The 16249-nt window shown below is 39.4% G+C and overlaps 3 protein-coding genes across 10 annotated transcripts; 2 read left to right on the forward strand and 1 right to left on the reverse strand.

The window, feature by feature from the left end:
- The first annotated feature begins 705 nt into the window (after positions 1 to 705).
- On the forward strand, positions 706 to 6407 carry LOC308395579 (afadin- and alpha-actinin-binding protein). Its single transcript, XM_080880496.1, is given in 13 exon segments — positions 706 to 3414; positions 3550 to 3650; positions 3725 to 3793; positions 3881 to 4004; positions 4089 to 4167; positions 4260 to 4380; positions 4743 to 4887; positions 4999 to 5102; positions 5189 to 5350; positions 5547 to 5647; positions 5649 to 5659; positions 5735 to 5903; positions 6094 to 6407. Coding segments are annotated over 13 exon segments (1332 nt in total). The 5' UTR covers positions 706 to 3365; the 3' UTR covers positions 6191 to 6407.
- A 660-nt stretch (positions 6408 to 7067) lies between these two features.
- On the forward strand, positions 7068 to 8743 carry nanos3 (nanos homolog 3). Its single transcript, XM_080879899.1, has one exon. It carries the CDS (start codon positions 7346 to 7348, stop codon positions 8006 to 8008), a length of 663 nt encoding a protein of 220 aa, XP_080736025.1. The 5' UTR covers positions 7068 to 7345; the 3' UTR covers positions 8009 to 8743.
- An 84-nt stretch (positions 8744 to 8827) lies between these two features.
- On the reverse strand, positions 8828 to 14473 carry LOC308395176 (uncharacterized protein). 8 transcript variants are annotated; one of them, XM_080879898.1, is made up of 8 exons: positions 14358 to 14473; positions 14114 to 14153; positions 13164 to 13267; positions 12326 to 13077; positions 11370 to 11901; positions 10396 to 10535; positions 9990 to 10094; positions 8828 to 9062 (listed from the first exon to the last, which is right to left on the reverse strand). In XM_080879898.1, exons 2-8 carry the CDS (start codon positions 14145 to 14147, stop codon positions 8984 to 8986), a joined length of 1746 nt encoding a protein of 581 aa, XP_080736024.1. In that variant the 5' UTR covers positions 14148 to 14153; positions 14358 to 14473; the 3' UTR covers positions 8828 to 8983. The 8 variants fall into 8 exon arrangements, with proteins under 8 accessions (XP_080736024.1, XP_080736020.1, XP_080736023.1 ...); XM_080879894.1 differs by having other exon boundaries at positions 8828 to 10094; positions 13164 to 13264; XM_080879897.1 differs by having other exon boundaries at positions 8828 to 10094; positions 11370 to 11892.
- Between the last annotated feature and the right edge of the window lie 1776 nt (positions 14474 to 16249).

Below are 16249 nucleotides of genomic sequence, written 5' to 3' on the forward strand. Positions count from 1 at the left end.
AAAAGGAAAGTTGGCAATAAAACAAAAGATGACTGTGTAAATAAAGCAACAATATAACATTACACATAATGTGGTATTAAGACTTGGTAAGAGAATCTTACAGATTATAATAGTTGTTGTTTTAGTTCATCCTTTCAGCTGCAGCCAGAGTAAAGAATAAAACATACAAACCAGTGCTCTGGTTTAGGAGCGAGCATTAAGGCTTTTAGAACAATGAAAAGTTTTTCAAATTGTTTGCAGCCAACAAGTGGGGGGGGGGGGAGAAATAAAGATGGTTCTAAGAATATTTATTGTATGTATGGATTTATTATTGATGTTCATTAGAGAAAGACAAAAGACTTTAGATGATGATTTAAAAAACAAAACAACTTTTGGTCCTCCTACTGTCTACACACGGAGGTCTGAGTGATATTCTAGGAATGCTGAAGCTGTTCTCTGTAGAACTGGTTGGTCCGTAGGCAGTGATTTCATACCTTTTTTATCTCAAATTTCAAACATGCACTCATCTGGAGCAGGTTTATTCTGCAGCATAAGTTACCATGGTGATGTACCTTGGTACCGAGTGAACCACCTTCATAACACAAACTCAGAGTTTTAGCATGCATTAGATGTCATCAGATGTGTTTTATTGATTTACTGATTTTTGTCATTTTGGCCTGCAGCTTAACTCTTTTTTTCCATGTTTCTGTTTTTTTTTGTGTGTAGCGGAAGGAGACGCGGAGGATTTCTGGATCTGTTCTTTGAAGGCTTTCTTCACTTCTAGTTGTTGCCGCTGTAGATCTACCTGCAACACCTCTTGGGATGATGCACACAGGGGTCGGGGTTTTGGGAGAGGGGAGGAGGGATTATGGGGGGCAGTTATTCCACTTGTTTGCCAAACTAATGGCTTCATAACTCCAATCTGTTACATAAAAGCAGGTCTAAACTCTACATGTTTAAAAAAAAAAAGTTGTTCCTGACACTAACTTGACTAATGATTAAGCCGCTCTGGGTTTACCTAGTACTTAACATGTCCACTCTCCATTTACTGACTGAACAGTGTCTCTTTCCAGTCAGTGAAATTCAGCCCATGTTTAACGGCCAGTGCAAGTGTAACTTCCTCTTGTATTCTGCGTAACACGTGGAAGTACAATCAATCATTAATTTAAAGCAGGTGCTGCTCAGCAATAGGAACATGTTGTTATCCATGCCAAGTGTGTCATTACAAAGCACAGACATTAACACTACAGACACAGGACTAACTCTATATGTGGCCAAAAGAAACTGCTCATGTATTTGTGATTATGTAAAAGGTGTTTCTAATAATCTGATTTACGACACTTTTAACCTCTCGCTTTAGGGCATGTGATTGTTCATTAACATTTTGTCCCGCTGTTTTCTGTATGTATGTAAGAGCCCATTAGACGTGCTTTTACCTGCCTGTATCTGTACCTGTCTTTAATTTAAAAACACATTATGGCCTTACACAATTTGGATAGTGGCAGAAATTGAATGTATATCACATTAGAAACATATTTCTGATAATGTTTGTATTTAATGAATCTACTGCAATGACTTGTTGCAATAGTTGTTTTCCACACTGGAATCATTTTACTATCAACCGAAACCTTCACTGCTGTTAGTCTGTATCTTTATAAACGTTGCTTTTGTGGGAAGCCTTCAAAAGAAACTAAATTAAAAATTTATTTTTTTTTGAACACTGAAAATCTGTATGCTATGCTTTTTTTTTTCTTTTTTTTTAAGGAAATGTTAATCCTTTGCACAGATAGCATAAGAAAATGATTATTATGAAGTGTCACTTTTTTGACTTATTTTACGACTCGCACATTAGCAGGTCAGAAGGTTCAGTCTCAGGTGTTTTATAGTCAAAGTGAAAAGACTGAAGGATATGCAAACATCAACATTTTCCAGATCATATATTGTGTAAAGTGCATCTGAGGAACAGAGAACTGCATCAAGTGTGATGCTCAAAAGTTTGATGTCATTTTGAAACGTGGTTTCACTTTTTTAATCTGATATTAAAGCCATCTGAACAGCTGAATATGAAATCATTTATGATTTTTAAATGAATATTTAGGGTAGGCATGCACTGACTCAGTTCCAGTGACCATCTGTCTTGTATGCAAGTGGCATGTTTCTACATTAACACAAACTTTTGTGCACTAGTAAGTGTCTGCCCACATGTCATAAATCTCCAGGATCTCACCAGCATCAGTATGTCATGTGTCACCTCTATAAATCAAGAAAAATATACTGATAACGGCAGTGTCTTCATAAAAAAAAAAACAATAAAATAAATGTTGATAATGTGCTGCATTTGTTCTATTCATGCATTTGAAAACAAAATACAGCACCAAGCTCAAAGTCACGGGACAGATGACGAACACTGTGACTTACAGCAGTGTGACACTGCAAAGACGTCTCAAATTATCGCTGCTGCTCTTGTTCGAGGTACTGCTTTTAATTTGACATTAAACGGGAAAAAAACCCATCTGGATTTCTTTATTGGCATTCAGTCGATACGTTACAGATGCATTGCTGAACGAAATTATGAACACAGAAAAACAAAAAGGGGACCATGTAAAAATGCTCTAGTGCAGCTGTCAAAAAACATTACATTTATATAAGAAACCTGAAAAAGCTAAGTCGTGCTTAGGTTATTGTACTACATCCATTTATGATGTACATTATGAATTTACCAGTCTGATGGCAGTTGGGTAAATTCACATTATACTGCGATACCTTTTGCCTGAAGGCAGGAGGGAAAACGGCCAGTGACCGGGTGAGTGATGACCGTCACGATCCTTTTTGCCCATGAAGGGCAGCGTTCCTTTGCCAGATCCCCAGATGGTGGCAGTGAGACCCCGATAATCTTGTCAGTGCCGTTCTTTCTGAGACACTGCTACTCTCATGTTGCAGACGAATGCAACACTCTCTGCGGTGACTCTGTAGAAAGTGGTGAAGCCCGATGGGTTGGGATGAGTCTTTTTTAGCCTCTGTAGGAAGTGCAGGTGCTGGTGAGCTTTGACACTGGAGGAGGTTGTCGGTCACATGCACCCCCAGGAATCTTGTGCTGTTCAATCTCCACAGCAACAATTTGAGAAGTAGTAGTGGAATTTCTTTTATAATAAGTAGTTTGATTGAATAATGGTCTAAAGCTGCAGTCTCCTCATTCATCATTGTCAGTGATAATTAACAAAAGTGCCATCACCTGTGAACACAGGCTGGACTCACCTGAGGAGGTTTTGCTGCTCAGGTGAGAGCCTTTGTAAAGTTATATATAGCCGCGTTTCCTAGATGTTGTGCACATCAATTAGAATTGTAAAAACATCTACCTTTTGCTATTATACGTATACTGCAGCCAGATGGCTTCCAGGTTTGTGCAAAGAAAAGACGACAGACAGGAGTACTCAGGTAATGACATCCTTTCACTTGAAAGAACATTATCTAAGCTACCAGACCACAGATTTTTTTTAAAAAAAGAAGACATATTTGTATTCATATTTCACCTTATCTCCACCTACTTGCTTTTTTGTGTTTCTCCTGCAGACTCTCATCTGTTTAGGGATCCCAGTCTCAACCCTCTAAATGTGCACCCCCAAAGCGCCTCCTGGTGGGCTGATAGGGAGGAACAAGGAGACTCACTGAGGGTGTGTTACAATAAATTTAAGAGCACAGATTTGTGTTTCAGATTAAGGAGACAAGGTGAACTCTTTCCCTCTAGGAGCAGCTAAAAGAGATGGATGAGCATGTGGCCAGGCTTCAGGACATGCTGAGATGTGAGCGGGTCAAAGTAAGATGAAAGCATGTGTGAGGGTTTTCTAAATGAATGCCTTCATATTCATTTCCAATTCCTAAACTATATCTTTCCACTTGTCAGTGCGGCCATCTGCAGCTCCAATGTAACCAGCAGGAAGCGGAGCTGCGACGGCGAGAACTGCAGACCAACAGACTGAAGGAGCGACTGTCACAGATGACTGACAGACATGGAGAGAAAGGACCAGGTGAGATTAACCCCAGCAGTTTGCTTACCTCTTAAATATTTCTCACATCCTGTAGCTTTCAACCCGTTATATTTTTCTATCCAGCCATAGAGGTGCTAAACTTTCCACCTGGAAGCCGGGGCAAAAAAGAACAGCCAATTAAATCATTCAGATCTACTGCGAAGTACGTTAGCTGGTTATTTTCATGCATTTTCTGATCTTGGACTCTCATCAAATTGCTCTTCCTAATCTTGACTTGCTCTCTCCAACTTGTAGACGAGAAGAGGCAGCACTGCGTCTGATGCTGGAGCGAAGAGAAGCAGAGCTCAGGGAGGCGATGAAGCTGCGTCACAGCCTCACCACTTTACTTCATGCACTCAGAGTCGACATGGAGCAGGTGGGCAAAGGCTTAACTAACACCAGAGATGCTGAATAAGTTATGTTGAATGAACTGATCCAAAAACAGTCAAATGAAAACTCAATCCCACCACAAGATCCTTTTAGAGTTTCAATCCCTGCTGCTGCAAACATTTGGAATGATACACTAATGAACCTTATAGTGACTGATCATATATTCATAAATCTGCTGCCTTAAACCACAAATTACATTTGCTGATGAAGACCATGTAAAGTTTAAAGTTCTGGAATAGCTACTAAAATAATGTCAAGATAATAAATACACTTTCAAAGCTTTTGAATATTTTTAACATTAGAGTCTTCTTCCCAATCCCAATAAATCGATCTAAACTTTGATGTAAGACCCTGTCAGAGTCGATGGATATGGCCCAGGATGGAGATAAAAGGTTGGATCAAGCTGAGGAAGCACTTGGAGAACATGTGACAGGCGGGGTTGTTCAGAGTTGGAGGAAAGTGCAGAGGCTACTACCGGGCATCATGTTTGAAGGTAAACCTCTTTCAAACACACTTTAAAACAATCTGTGAAATATTGTTGGGTCAAAGAAGACTGTATCGAGTGTTGACTGGAAAACTTTTAAGAATTACAGTGTTCATGCAGGTCAGACTACTGCTGGTACTGACCAAGAAAAGCTTCTGGCTCAGCTGGAAGCTGAACTGAAAGAGAGTCAACATCTTGTCAGATTGCAGCAGCAAATGCTGCAGGTATTGCCCTCTAATATGAGTTAACATTCTTTGTCTTGTAAACTTTTGCTAGTCTCAGACTTTTTTCCCCTCATTTCTTTGTGAAGGATACCCTTGCTTCACCCATCCCCTCCGAACTTACTGATAGCTACTTTTTGGAAGAGTGGGAACGTCTTCAGGTGCGCTGGGCAGAGTTCCATCATATGAGGAGGACTTTTGAAAGGGAACGTCAGTCGTTCACTGATGCCGCCATTCGACTGAGCCGTGAGGTTTGAAGAAAATAAGGCAGACTCATTTATAAAGGGTTATATAAATGTCATTTGCTGTCAGTTCTGATAGTTCCCTAATAAGGTTTGTCAAAAAAAATAGTTTATCAGGACACCATCACACTGGAGGATTGTACATTTTCGAGTGGTTCTCTTATGCAACTTGTTTTTCTGCTTTGTTTTAATGTCTTGTCTGCAGCGCTGTGATTTTGAGCAACAGAGAGCCTCTCTTCTCAAGCAGCAATATCTGTGTGACTCACCTCTGTTTAACAAAGGAGCGCCAAACAACAACAGAAGAGAGCACTGCTCTCAGTGAGTGAAGTCGTTTTAATAGGTTTAAATAATTTACGTCAAATGCTTTGAAGTCACACACATGTTTGACTCCAGGTCTGTCAGGTTTGGGACCCACAAACATATCTGGCTGTCTTCCCCTTACTCCATCAACCTCTGAGTCAGGGACCGCTGCCGTTGCTGGATTACATCAGGGAAGAGGCAGAGTCCAAACTCCCAGCACTCCTGAGCTCTACTCTTCCCTCAATCTACCATACAACTGCAGGTGGATTGATATGACTCTTCAGTTCTCTCCTGCACTCCTTTCATGCAATAATTATTTAACAAAGTATTTTTTGGGTGGTGGGGGGTTGTGACATGAAAACAGATACAACTTCTGTATTTACTGCAAACTCTTTTCCTCCTGACTTTATGAAAGTGCTGCTTATTTTAAATTTTGTTTCTGTATTGTGTAGATCCAGAGATGTTGATCAGCACTTGGAAACATGGGACGCTGGAGCAGACAGGATTGGGCACACGCCCCATGCTCCACATTTAGATTGGTCATTTTAATGCAATTTTATTCAACAGAAACTCAATTTCCCCTTTTTAGAATTGACAATAAATATTGAATTTTATTTATCTCCACTGTTTTTTCTTTTTCTTTTTTCATGTGGATGCAGTGCTGTTTGCTGTGATCTAAAGTTGTCAGTAGACTTGCACTATATTTTAGAGAGAACCTCAAGAATTTAGTGAACTGTAATTCCCTGCTGTGAACAACACTTTGCAACAGCAGAGTGGAAGATCTCCCTTTTAACAGGATGACGACCCAGGATCTGGACCAGGTCAGGCAGCCATCTGCTATGACTTGTTAAACCCTTGTGTTGTCCTCAGGTCAAAAACGACCCGTAGGTGAATGGCAAACAAGTATATGGGAATCCCGAGGACAACACAAGGGTAAAAGGAGCATAGAGACTTTGCATGACAAAAGGGGACCAAATTCAAACAGGAGAGAGTACATAAGTTAGCATGCAATAGTGGCATATTAACAATGGGAGTGAAAAGGAGTGGTGGAAAGTTCATCATGGGAGGTCTCACAGCAGTCTGAGACTATAGCTGCATAACTAAAGGGTGATACCATGAGGTTCTTTAAGATGCCATTGGCCTTTATCACTGGTTTAACTTATTTGAATCAAGTGAAGCTCAGCAAATTCATAACTTTTTTTTGGGGGGGGGGGGGTATAATCCAAAATTTCTGAATAGTAGTTCAACTGGACTAAGATGGGCACTGAGAAGGTGTCTACATATATAGAATGATTTATGTATTTCTGGCGCTTCGACTTTTCAGTCATTATCGAAATAAAATAGAATTTATTTATTTTAATGTTTATTCCAATAATAAAAAAGTTTGTATACTGACACATATAATTTGACATTGAAGCATGTTGAATATGTTTACGTACAGAAAATGAAATCTATGTACCCATTAACCCTCGACAAGGGCTGCGCAAACATTTGGAGGAAATTCACTTTAATTGGCCGCACGCATTGGGCACGTGCTCACGTGACTGGCTGCTGCGCTGTTGGTGAGGTCACACCTTGTGCTCAATTACTACTCGTAAATTCTGTGCGCAACGCGAGCTGTTTTGTCTGCTGGTGTTTGTTTCAAGTAAAAAAACTGGGTCATCTTCCCGAAGGGGCCGAAAACATCGCCGGACTGGAGCTAGAATGAACGGAATGGTTTGGGGATTCCTTCATCACCTGCCACGCGTCATGGAGTCCGACAGCAAAAGTTTCCAGCCCTGGCGAGACTACATGGGACTGTGTGATACAATTCGAGATATCCTGGGTCGCAGCACCGTCTCCGAGTCCTCCCAGCCTGTGTCCAAAGCTCATCACACGGAGTGTGACGACATGAGTCAAGCTATGGTATCTGTGCGCAATAACGCAGCTCGCCAAGGTGGCCTCGGAGCAGAGAGCGCGCCGGATCCCTGCTCCCGCGAATGTGCACTAATGCGTTCCCCTGCTCGCACGGATCCAGTGGATGGTGTGGCGTATGCACCAAACGCAATTGATGTGAAAGTGATGCAAAACCCGCCGGGCTCCCGGGGGCCAAAAGATCGAAAGAAGACGAGTCGTTTCAAAACACCTGAGGCAGTCTTACCCACTCCTGAGCGCATGTTCTGCAGCTTTTGTAAACACAACGGAGAGTCTGAGCTGGTCTACGGATCCCATTGGCTGAAGAACCAAGAAGGAGATGTTTTGTGTCCCTATCTGCGCCAGTACGTGTGTCCTCTGTGTGGAGCCACGGGGGCCAAGGCTCACACCAAGCGCTTCTGCCCCAAAGTGGACAGCGCATACAGCTCCGTGTACGCCAAGTCCAGACGCTGAACCAGCAGGTGGCAAGGGACAATAAGACACTACACAGAAGGCAGGACCCTCGTTTCGTTTAGTGTGACTTTATTTTTTCTATTTGTGTATTTATTTTAGCACTAGTGTGGTTTTGCTTTTGTGTGCTTTTCATTTGCATGCTTTGGTTCGTTTGCTGTGTAGCTGATTAGAGTTTCTTTGCAGCTGGTCCTGCCAGCCTAAAATACCTCAGCTGTTTGGTGTTTGGATTTGAGAGGCACTTTCAAGAACGACTGCCAGATTTTATGTTTGGGAGGAGACATGTTTCAAAAAATTACTGTATGTTTCTTTTACATACTTTTAAAACGTGGCCAGCTGATATCGTTTCATATTTCCTGTCCATGCATTGAAGGATTATAACACTGTCAAACATTATAAGAGATGCAGTCATCATTAATAACTCTACTAAAACAGGTAAAGCATTATGTGACCATGTCAGCATTTTAAATTTTTTAAAAATGAGTGACTTGTTCTTGTTTCTGTGTGCAAGTAGGCCTCTGTTCTTGAGGATAGATTATTTTATTTTGAAAACTGTAATTGTGGCTTTTCTAAAAATGTTAACGCCGTTGTAACTCTTCTGCCTTTGTGGAAAAAGTCTGAAAATTTCTCTGTGGATATTCTTGTGTGCTAAAAAGTTATAAATAACTAAATTGGTTAAGTTTATTTGCATTCTATGTTGTCATTTTTCAATTTTGAAAATTTTTTTTTTTTTTTTTTTTTGACATTTTAAATGAGCCATGTTCAAATTAATGTGACTAAATCACCAATGACAAGACGCATGTAATAAACATCCATCTTTATTTGGGAAGAAGTGGAATGAGTCATTAAACTAAAAAAGCAAAACAAAACTGAGCTGCAGTTAACTCCAGAACAGTAAACACTTTAAAACATGTTCTTTACCAGTGAACCACTGGGGCAGCAGTAAAATAAGGACTGAAGAAACCTGAAACAACTCTCTTAACGAGTTGAGCTCCTTGAACTTTTACTGCTACGGCGCAGACTCTCCAGCTCTCGATGAGCAGCCATGACTCTCCGACTAGAAGAAAGATGGAGGACATTATTTTTCATTCATGACAATTTAACTCTGTATCCGTCAACCTGCCGGGTGGGCTACAAGCGTCATGGACACCTAAGCTTGTGAACTCAAGAATGAGGCGATGTAGAACTTTAAGATAAATCCCAGAGAAGCATCTAGTAAAAATCTCAGACAAGTTCAAATCCAAATGACTTTGACCTTAAGGTCAGAGGTCAACTTCTCTGCAAATCACCAACGATCTTCAAATTTGTACCATAGGTGCATCTACTGGGAAGCTGAGAGAAGCCACTATTATATTTAATTTTGTCAGCGATTCTGTTTTACCATCCTCAACCCGCTGTGCATGTCGACGATGCACAACAGGGTTTACTGTTTTTCTGATCTTGGCTCTGTGTAATGTCAGTGAGAGTAGATGGCCCTACTTTGGTCATCTCAGGCACACAACTGTGGCTTTTTTTTTTGTGTGGGGCACCCAATCAGAAGAAAACTGCCTTGCTTGGAAGAGAAAGGGAGATAAAACATTCATTTTTTTTGGACATGTGCAACCTACAAAGTTGCTCTAGTGAAATTTTGGAGTTAGAAATTAGAGCAAGAACTGCCTTTTAAGTGACTGGTTTAAAGAATGGGAGAGGTGTGTAATAACAGATAAATGTCATGGACTTTAAAGGTGCTGCAGGATTATTCAAGCAAATTTGCCACTTAAATGTCGGTCTCTCTCACATCTACATACTTTCGCTTGCTCATCTTTGACCAGACGAGATCTACAGCTGGCAGAGTTGACCACACATGCTTTACCCCCAACCAATCACAGCAGGGAGGCGAGTATAAAAACAATTAAACTGACTAATGGTAGTGAAAGTCAAAAGGTTACCTATAGGAAGAGACGCTAAGACGCTGGTAGCTGAAAGAAGAATGGCATGTACTAACTTTAGAGAGGAGAGTTCTCTGATAAGTCCGCAGATTAGGTCTGTACCATCTTCATCACAGTCTGAGGAATCAGGGTCTTCCTCTTTCTGCATCGCCTCATCCTCACTACAGAAACACAAACATCGGAATAATTTAAAAATAGAGGTGTTAAAGCTTGTCTGTTAATTTCATAAGATGACCAAAGTACATTTTTAACTTTAAGACAGCATTGTCTCTTAAAAATGTCTTTTTTTTTATATTTGAGACTATTTTTTTAAAACAGTTTCTTGAATATTGAGTAAAATTAGCACAGTAGAGTTGAAAGATACACATACAGAGACTTGTACATCTGAAGCATCCGACTGCTCGTGTGTGCAGTCTTTTGTGTATCAGCGGATATACTGGTATTTCCTCGCTTATTTCTTACATCAGAACGATGGTGTTCAGCTGGGAGTCCGACACATAATCTAAGCACCCAGATCCAAACGAGTCAGCAGTGAGTGAGAGTGTCTGCGAGCGATCAGCGTGAACAGCTGACGGACCAGCAGCAGGTTCATCAGGATCACACTGTATTTATAAACACAAAGAAACAAAAACAATAAATGCTCTTTCCACATGATATTAATTAAGTAGCTATTTTATGTTGGGCTTATTTTCAGTTAATTAATTTCATAGTTTAGTTTTTTAAATATTAAAATAATTAATTTGTCAAATTAACATCACAAGTAAAGAGAACATAAGGAAAACTGACTGTAAATCAACACAGATAAATATACTAGAAACACACAAGATTGAAACATTTGTTCTTGATATTTTTAACATAAATGACTTATAATTTTACAGACAGTTTAATCAATAACTGATTAAGAGTTTCAGCACTAATGCCCAGTGCGTTTACTGGTGGTGCATAAGTGTGAAAGACTGTGATGACATTATAAACTACATTAATGAATCATTAAGGGGAACAAAAGGGCAAAATAAGAAGAAAGATTTAGTCCTTTAGTCCTTAAAATAGAAGAAGAATAAAGTTGAAATGTGGAGATTAAAATTGTTGTTTCAGGTCATAGACGTGCCACGGCTGCTACAACCTCTAAAAAATGGTTTGTGCTGATGAGTTAGTGAAATCATACTTGCAAAATTAAATAGCTGGCAATGGACAGTATATCGATATGGATGGCTACGCCCTCATGCAGTACAGAGGGGAAACAATGGCAGCTGATCAAGCTGTTTCCCTAGCTCATCTACACAGGGCATTTTGTAGAGCTTATACGAGCTGTGGAAGTTGTTTGACTTGAAACAACAACTGTAATCGCCACATTTTGACATTATTCTCAAAATAATACTCCGTTGCATAACAGTCTGTTCCTTCCCTCCGTTTTAGGTTTTAGCGCCACTACTTACACTGTCTTTCCTCTCTGAGACACTGGGTGTAGCTGCGCTCTCACAGATTTCCACAGAGCCACAGTTTAATCCTCCCATTTGGGTGTGTGAACAGGAGACATTTTTATCAGCTCCATCACCACTGAACACATTCCCGCTGATCTCTTCCTCCTTCTCATCTCTTGTTCCAGTAACACTGTCCACCTGCAGAAGGAGAGCCTGCAGGTGGACAGTCTTCTCATCTTGACTTGTGCAGAAAGACATGGCAGAGCTGCAGTTTGCTTCTGCTAAGCCAGCTTCCTCTTGATTTTTAGGTACTTCAGCCATAATTTCATTGGTACAAACTTTGAGTTCTTGGAGTTTTTGGCTGCCCAAATCCTCCCCTGCTTCTTTTTCTGCAATGTGATCTAAGTCACCGGCTTGCTCTGAATCAGTAACTATGCCATCTTCACGCTCACTACCTTTTCCCTCTGAGCAGCCGGAATCGAAACCAGCGGTGGAGCCATCTGAAGGACTGACAGCAGCACAGGCTTCACTTTCTGCTCTGTGTGTTCTCAAAGAAAGAAATGACAAATTAGTATCTCTTGTATTTTACATATACAAGTCAGTTTTAAAAAGTCATTTGAATTTTTATAAACCTCTTCTGAAACGGTTATTTAACATCTTGACTCGCAATGAAAACAGCACTTTGCAATCTTAATTTTTCTCTTTGTCCTGTGATTTTCAATTCTGGAAAATAAAACTGTCTAAACTGAACTCCATTTTGATAATTAAGGTATTTAAAACTAATCATTAACTGAAGTTCATGGTGTTTAAATTTTAAATGAGCAAAACTGTTACGTGAAACCTCTTTTAGGTAAAATATAACTAATGTAACAGTAGTTGTGTTAATGTTCCTTTCCAACACTGCTGGTTGCTAAAACAGTGTAAAACTCTGAAAAATGTAATAAATGTAATAAATGTAATATTACACTTACCTTTCATCTCCTTTACAGTGACTAGGCTGAAGCTTTATCTCTTCCTCTCTCGGCTCCCCGTTCTGCCCGTCTGCTGGGATGGATGGAGGTGAGGATGGTAACGGGAGTGAAGATGTGTTTTCTTCCACAGTCACAGGTTCAGCTGTGTTCTCGCAAATAGGTTTCTCCACTTTACCCTCTCTGTTTTGCCCGTTTTCACGCTTTTGTGTCATTAAAAAATGACTCCGCTCCTTCTCTGTCAGGCCACACATGCCCATCCTTCGCTTTTTCTTGGCTGGCAATCCTGCTACCGACCCCTTTGTGACATCACCCAAGCACACGTTGGTAGGTTCTTCTGGGCCAGTGTGTTGATTGCTCTCCACATCAGAGTTCTCCTTTCCATTCAAAGCAACCGGGCAGGACTGGACATGTTCTTTGGTGATAGGCAAGAAGACCTTGAGCTGATCTGTGCGTGTGTCATACAATGATCTGTTACATTCATCTAAATCCATTTCCTCCTCATTTGTTCCACTCTTGTTGGTGAAATTTTCAGAAAGTACTTGAAGGTCTTCCAGCTGAGAATCATTTTTGGGATTGTTAGCATCTTGCTCTTGAAGTTCCACATTTGTAAAGCAGCCTGCATCTTCTTCCTGTTTTGTGGCACAGGCTTGATCTGCTTCCTGCTGATTTGTAGTCTTAGCACATTCCTGAGCAAGAGACTGAGGACACTGTGGTGGTGTGGAAACTACTGCTGAGTTATACTCTTCAGCATCCTGAAGTTAAAGAAAAGACAAAGAGAATCAAGCAGCTTGTCTTAATGATATGTGAATGTAGGTTCTGTTTCAATCACCTAAAGTACCTGTTGATGTGGAGCCTGAACATCATCGGTTAGAGAAATGTCATCACTTGGACATTCCCTCTTTCTAGACCTGAGTGACCGAGCCTGGGGTGGAGCTAAGTCTTCTTAAAACAAAGCAATCCGTTCAATTAATCAAATACTGTGGAGAAGAATCACTACATATACTCACCATTAACATTTAGTTGGTGCTATGTCAAAGAGGAGAGTCAAACCCTTTTTAGTTCTTAAGTCACGTACAGCAAGTTTAATCTCAAGTAGGCCAGACAAGTAAAATTACTATATAATACCTTATATATATTTATGTATTATTAGTAGGATTATTCCAAAATGTTTTTCCTTTATTACTATTTATCTTGTGTTAGCCTTCTGTAACAGGAGTTACAAAATAGTTATCCAAAGAAATGGCTTGTTGTTTTGTGACTCTGCATTATTGTACCTAATCAGTAATAATCGATCCAGTCCTTTTACTCCACATAAAATATCATTATAGATGATGTTATATTTCCTGCTTCCCTCTTAGCCAGAATCTCTTGGAAAAAAAATTAATGTCAATGAGAGTTTTGTCTATAAATAATAATAAATAAAGTATATATATAAAATATAAATATAAAAGTCACTTTGCCAAAAACTGATTGCTACTTTGTGGCAGAAATGTTCTTTCTGGACAAAAATGACTTTTTTTTATCATTCATCAGAGATATGTTGAGATATGTTTGGTAGATTATAGGCCAACAAGTCATTTACAACAGTTTAAATACTGGTAATCACTCTCTGGCACAAGACAGGAGTCACAGGACACAGCACAACACAACACACTCCTTTAAATGGACTGAAATCAAATTCGTAACTTTTTTCAAAATCAACTTATTTTAAACCATAATTAATCTTATAATTATTTATATTCGGCGGCTAAATTAGCAAATATCTGTGTCAGTAGCATCTCCTGTTACCACTGCTCTTGATCTTCGTTTTGCCTTTCGCCATCTCCTCCTACGAGAAAGATAAAGACGTGAAAATATCAAAGATATATCAGCTGATAAGCCAGCTAACTTAAGGTTATGCAAAAGAGTCAGCTAACTGTTAAAGACATTTTTCTCGAAACAAATGTATTAGCTAGCTAACAAACGTAAACTTTGCTTACTCAATGAGAAAACGTACAGATAATCGGAGCACCGATTAAATGTGTCTGCTTACATTAAGTAATAAAAATATGGGGATTAAATAACTCCTGTGACAAAGTGACGACTTTTTTCAGCTGACTTTTTCTTCCCACGGGGACATACATCCACCCACCAGATGCACGGACCGTGTGCTTACGTTTTACGTCAGTGATGGACGTGTTTCGTCAACACTTGAAGCTGATTTCAAAAGCAACTCAGTTCTCAAAGACACGCAGATGTTTCCAGCCTGGTACAAAAACGTTTCGTGGCACTTTCCCCATTTCACAAAAGTTGCATTGAAGTATTTTTTTAATATAACTTATCCATCTGGATTCAAATAAGGCCTGAAGTAAAGGGCTTTTGTTAGCAGTGGTGTTCCCAGAATCTTAAAACACTGGACTTTCAATCTAACAGATAACAGCACAATAATAGCACCTTTTAAAATTTAATTTATATATTTTATAGTAAACTGAATACTAAATGTCAAACACTTTCTTCCTAAAGCTTAAAGTCTCACAATTATTTTTTTAAGCAACAGAAGTAAAACCTTAAGAAAAAAAGTAAAAATGTTTAGTTCAGTTTTTAAAGTCAGTTTAAAGTAGAAGCTCTGAGACAAAGACCAGTACTGGCCTTCTACTTCCATTGTGCCATAATGGTCCCTTTTACTGTTTTTTAACTCTCACGTCTGTCTTGTATTTTGGAAGCTCACCTCTTCTTCACCTTTCCTGCTCTTTTGCTTATCAATCTGCTGCACTCTTAATATCCTCTTTCTTCCCGTGAGGAGTTTGAATATTCTCTCTATGTTCTTTTGGATTTTTCTCCGGGTATTCCAAATTTTTTCCAATATCCAAAAATATGCACCTGACTGAAAATTCTAAATCACCCACCTGATTTGGCTACTAATTTCAAAATAAATCTGATCATCTGAACATTAAACCAATGCTTATATGTGATTTTCTCTAAAATATGAATTGGTTTGCAGGAAATCTAATTGACCAATAGATGGTGGCAAAAACATAGATGAACAAAACAGTTACTAGTTTGTGCTTGAAGATAACATTTAATAATATATACTACTAAGAACTACTCAGTAGCTTTGACATAAAAGTTTAATATCTCTAGATGAAGGAGCAAAAAACTCTTTTGATGTTGGGCTCACAGGTGATGAAACTGTACAAGTAAAGTAGGGAGTAAACTTTTTTTCCCTTTTTTTTGGAAGTACTGCTTAATTTAATATTCATTTAATATTACTATATTGTCAGTGATGTACTTATGAGAGTAAAATAAGAGTAAAATAAGATCAGAACCTGCTTATCCTCCCGTAGTTTCTGCCCACAGCTCCACTGATGTGACCATACCATTTTGTGAGGGGCATGCCTCACCCCTGCTCTCACTCCTCAGCACCAAAAACTCAAAGATAGTAAAAATCTATCCAGGTGGCATCCCAGCATCCCACAGAGTAGTAGTTATTTTTCTTTTTTAAATCCATAACTCCACCTGAGTTTAATGCTATCATTAGAAAAAGTGAATCAGAACTACTGAGCATTCTTACAAAGTGCTTTTTATTGCTTCATAGACTTCATATATGCTTCTGAAATTTTCAGATTGTGGTCCTTGTGGAAATGCTGATGTAGCTTCGGGGACAACGTTGATAGGAATTCTTATTATGTCATAAATTTAATGGGTCACTGAAAGCCTCCCACACTGACAGATGCATGGTTTCTCTCTTGTGTGGGTATGCCGTGTCTTCAGATTTGTTGACTGGGTAAAACTCTTTTCACACTCATCACAAGAGTCGTGTTTTTCTTCACTCAGGCTATACAGATGAATATTAAAATTGCATAAATGACTGAAGCTTCCAACGCTGGTCACAGACGTGTGGTTTATCTTCAGCTGAGCTGAGCTGATCCAGCTGTCCTTGAGTAA

The sequence above is a fragment of the Rhamphochromis sp. 'chilingali' genome, assembly GCF_963969265.1.
Source record: "Rhamphochromis sp. 'chilingali' genome assembly, chromosome: 4".
Taxonomy (NCBI): Eukaryota; Metazoa; Chordata; class Actinopteri; order Cichliformes; family Cichlidae; genus Rhamphochromis; species Rhamphochromis sp. 'chilingali'.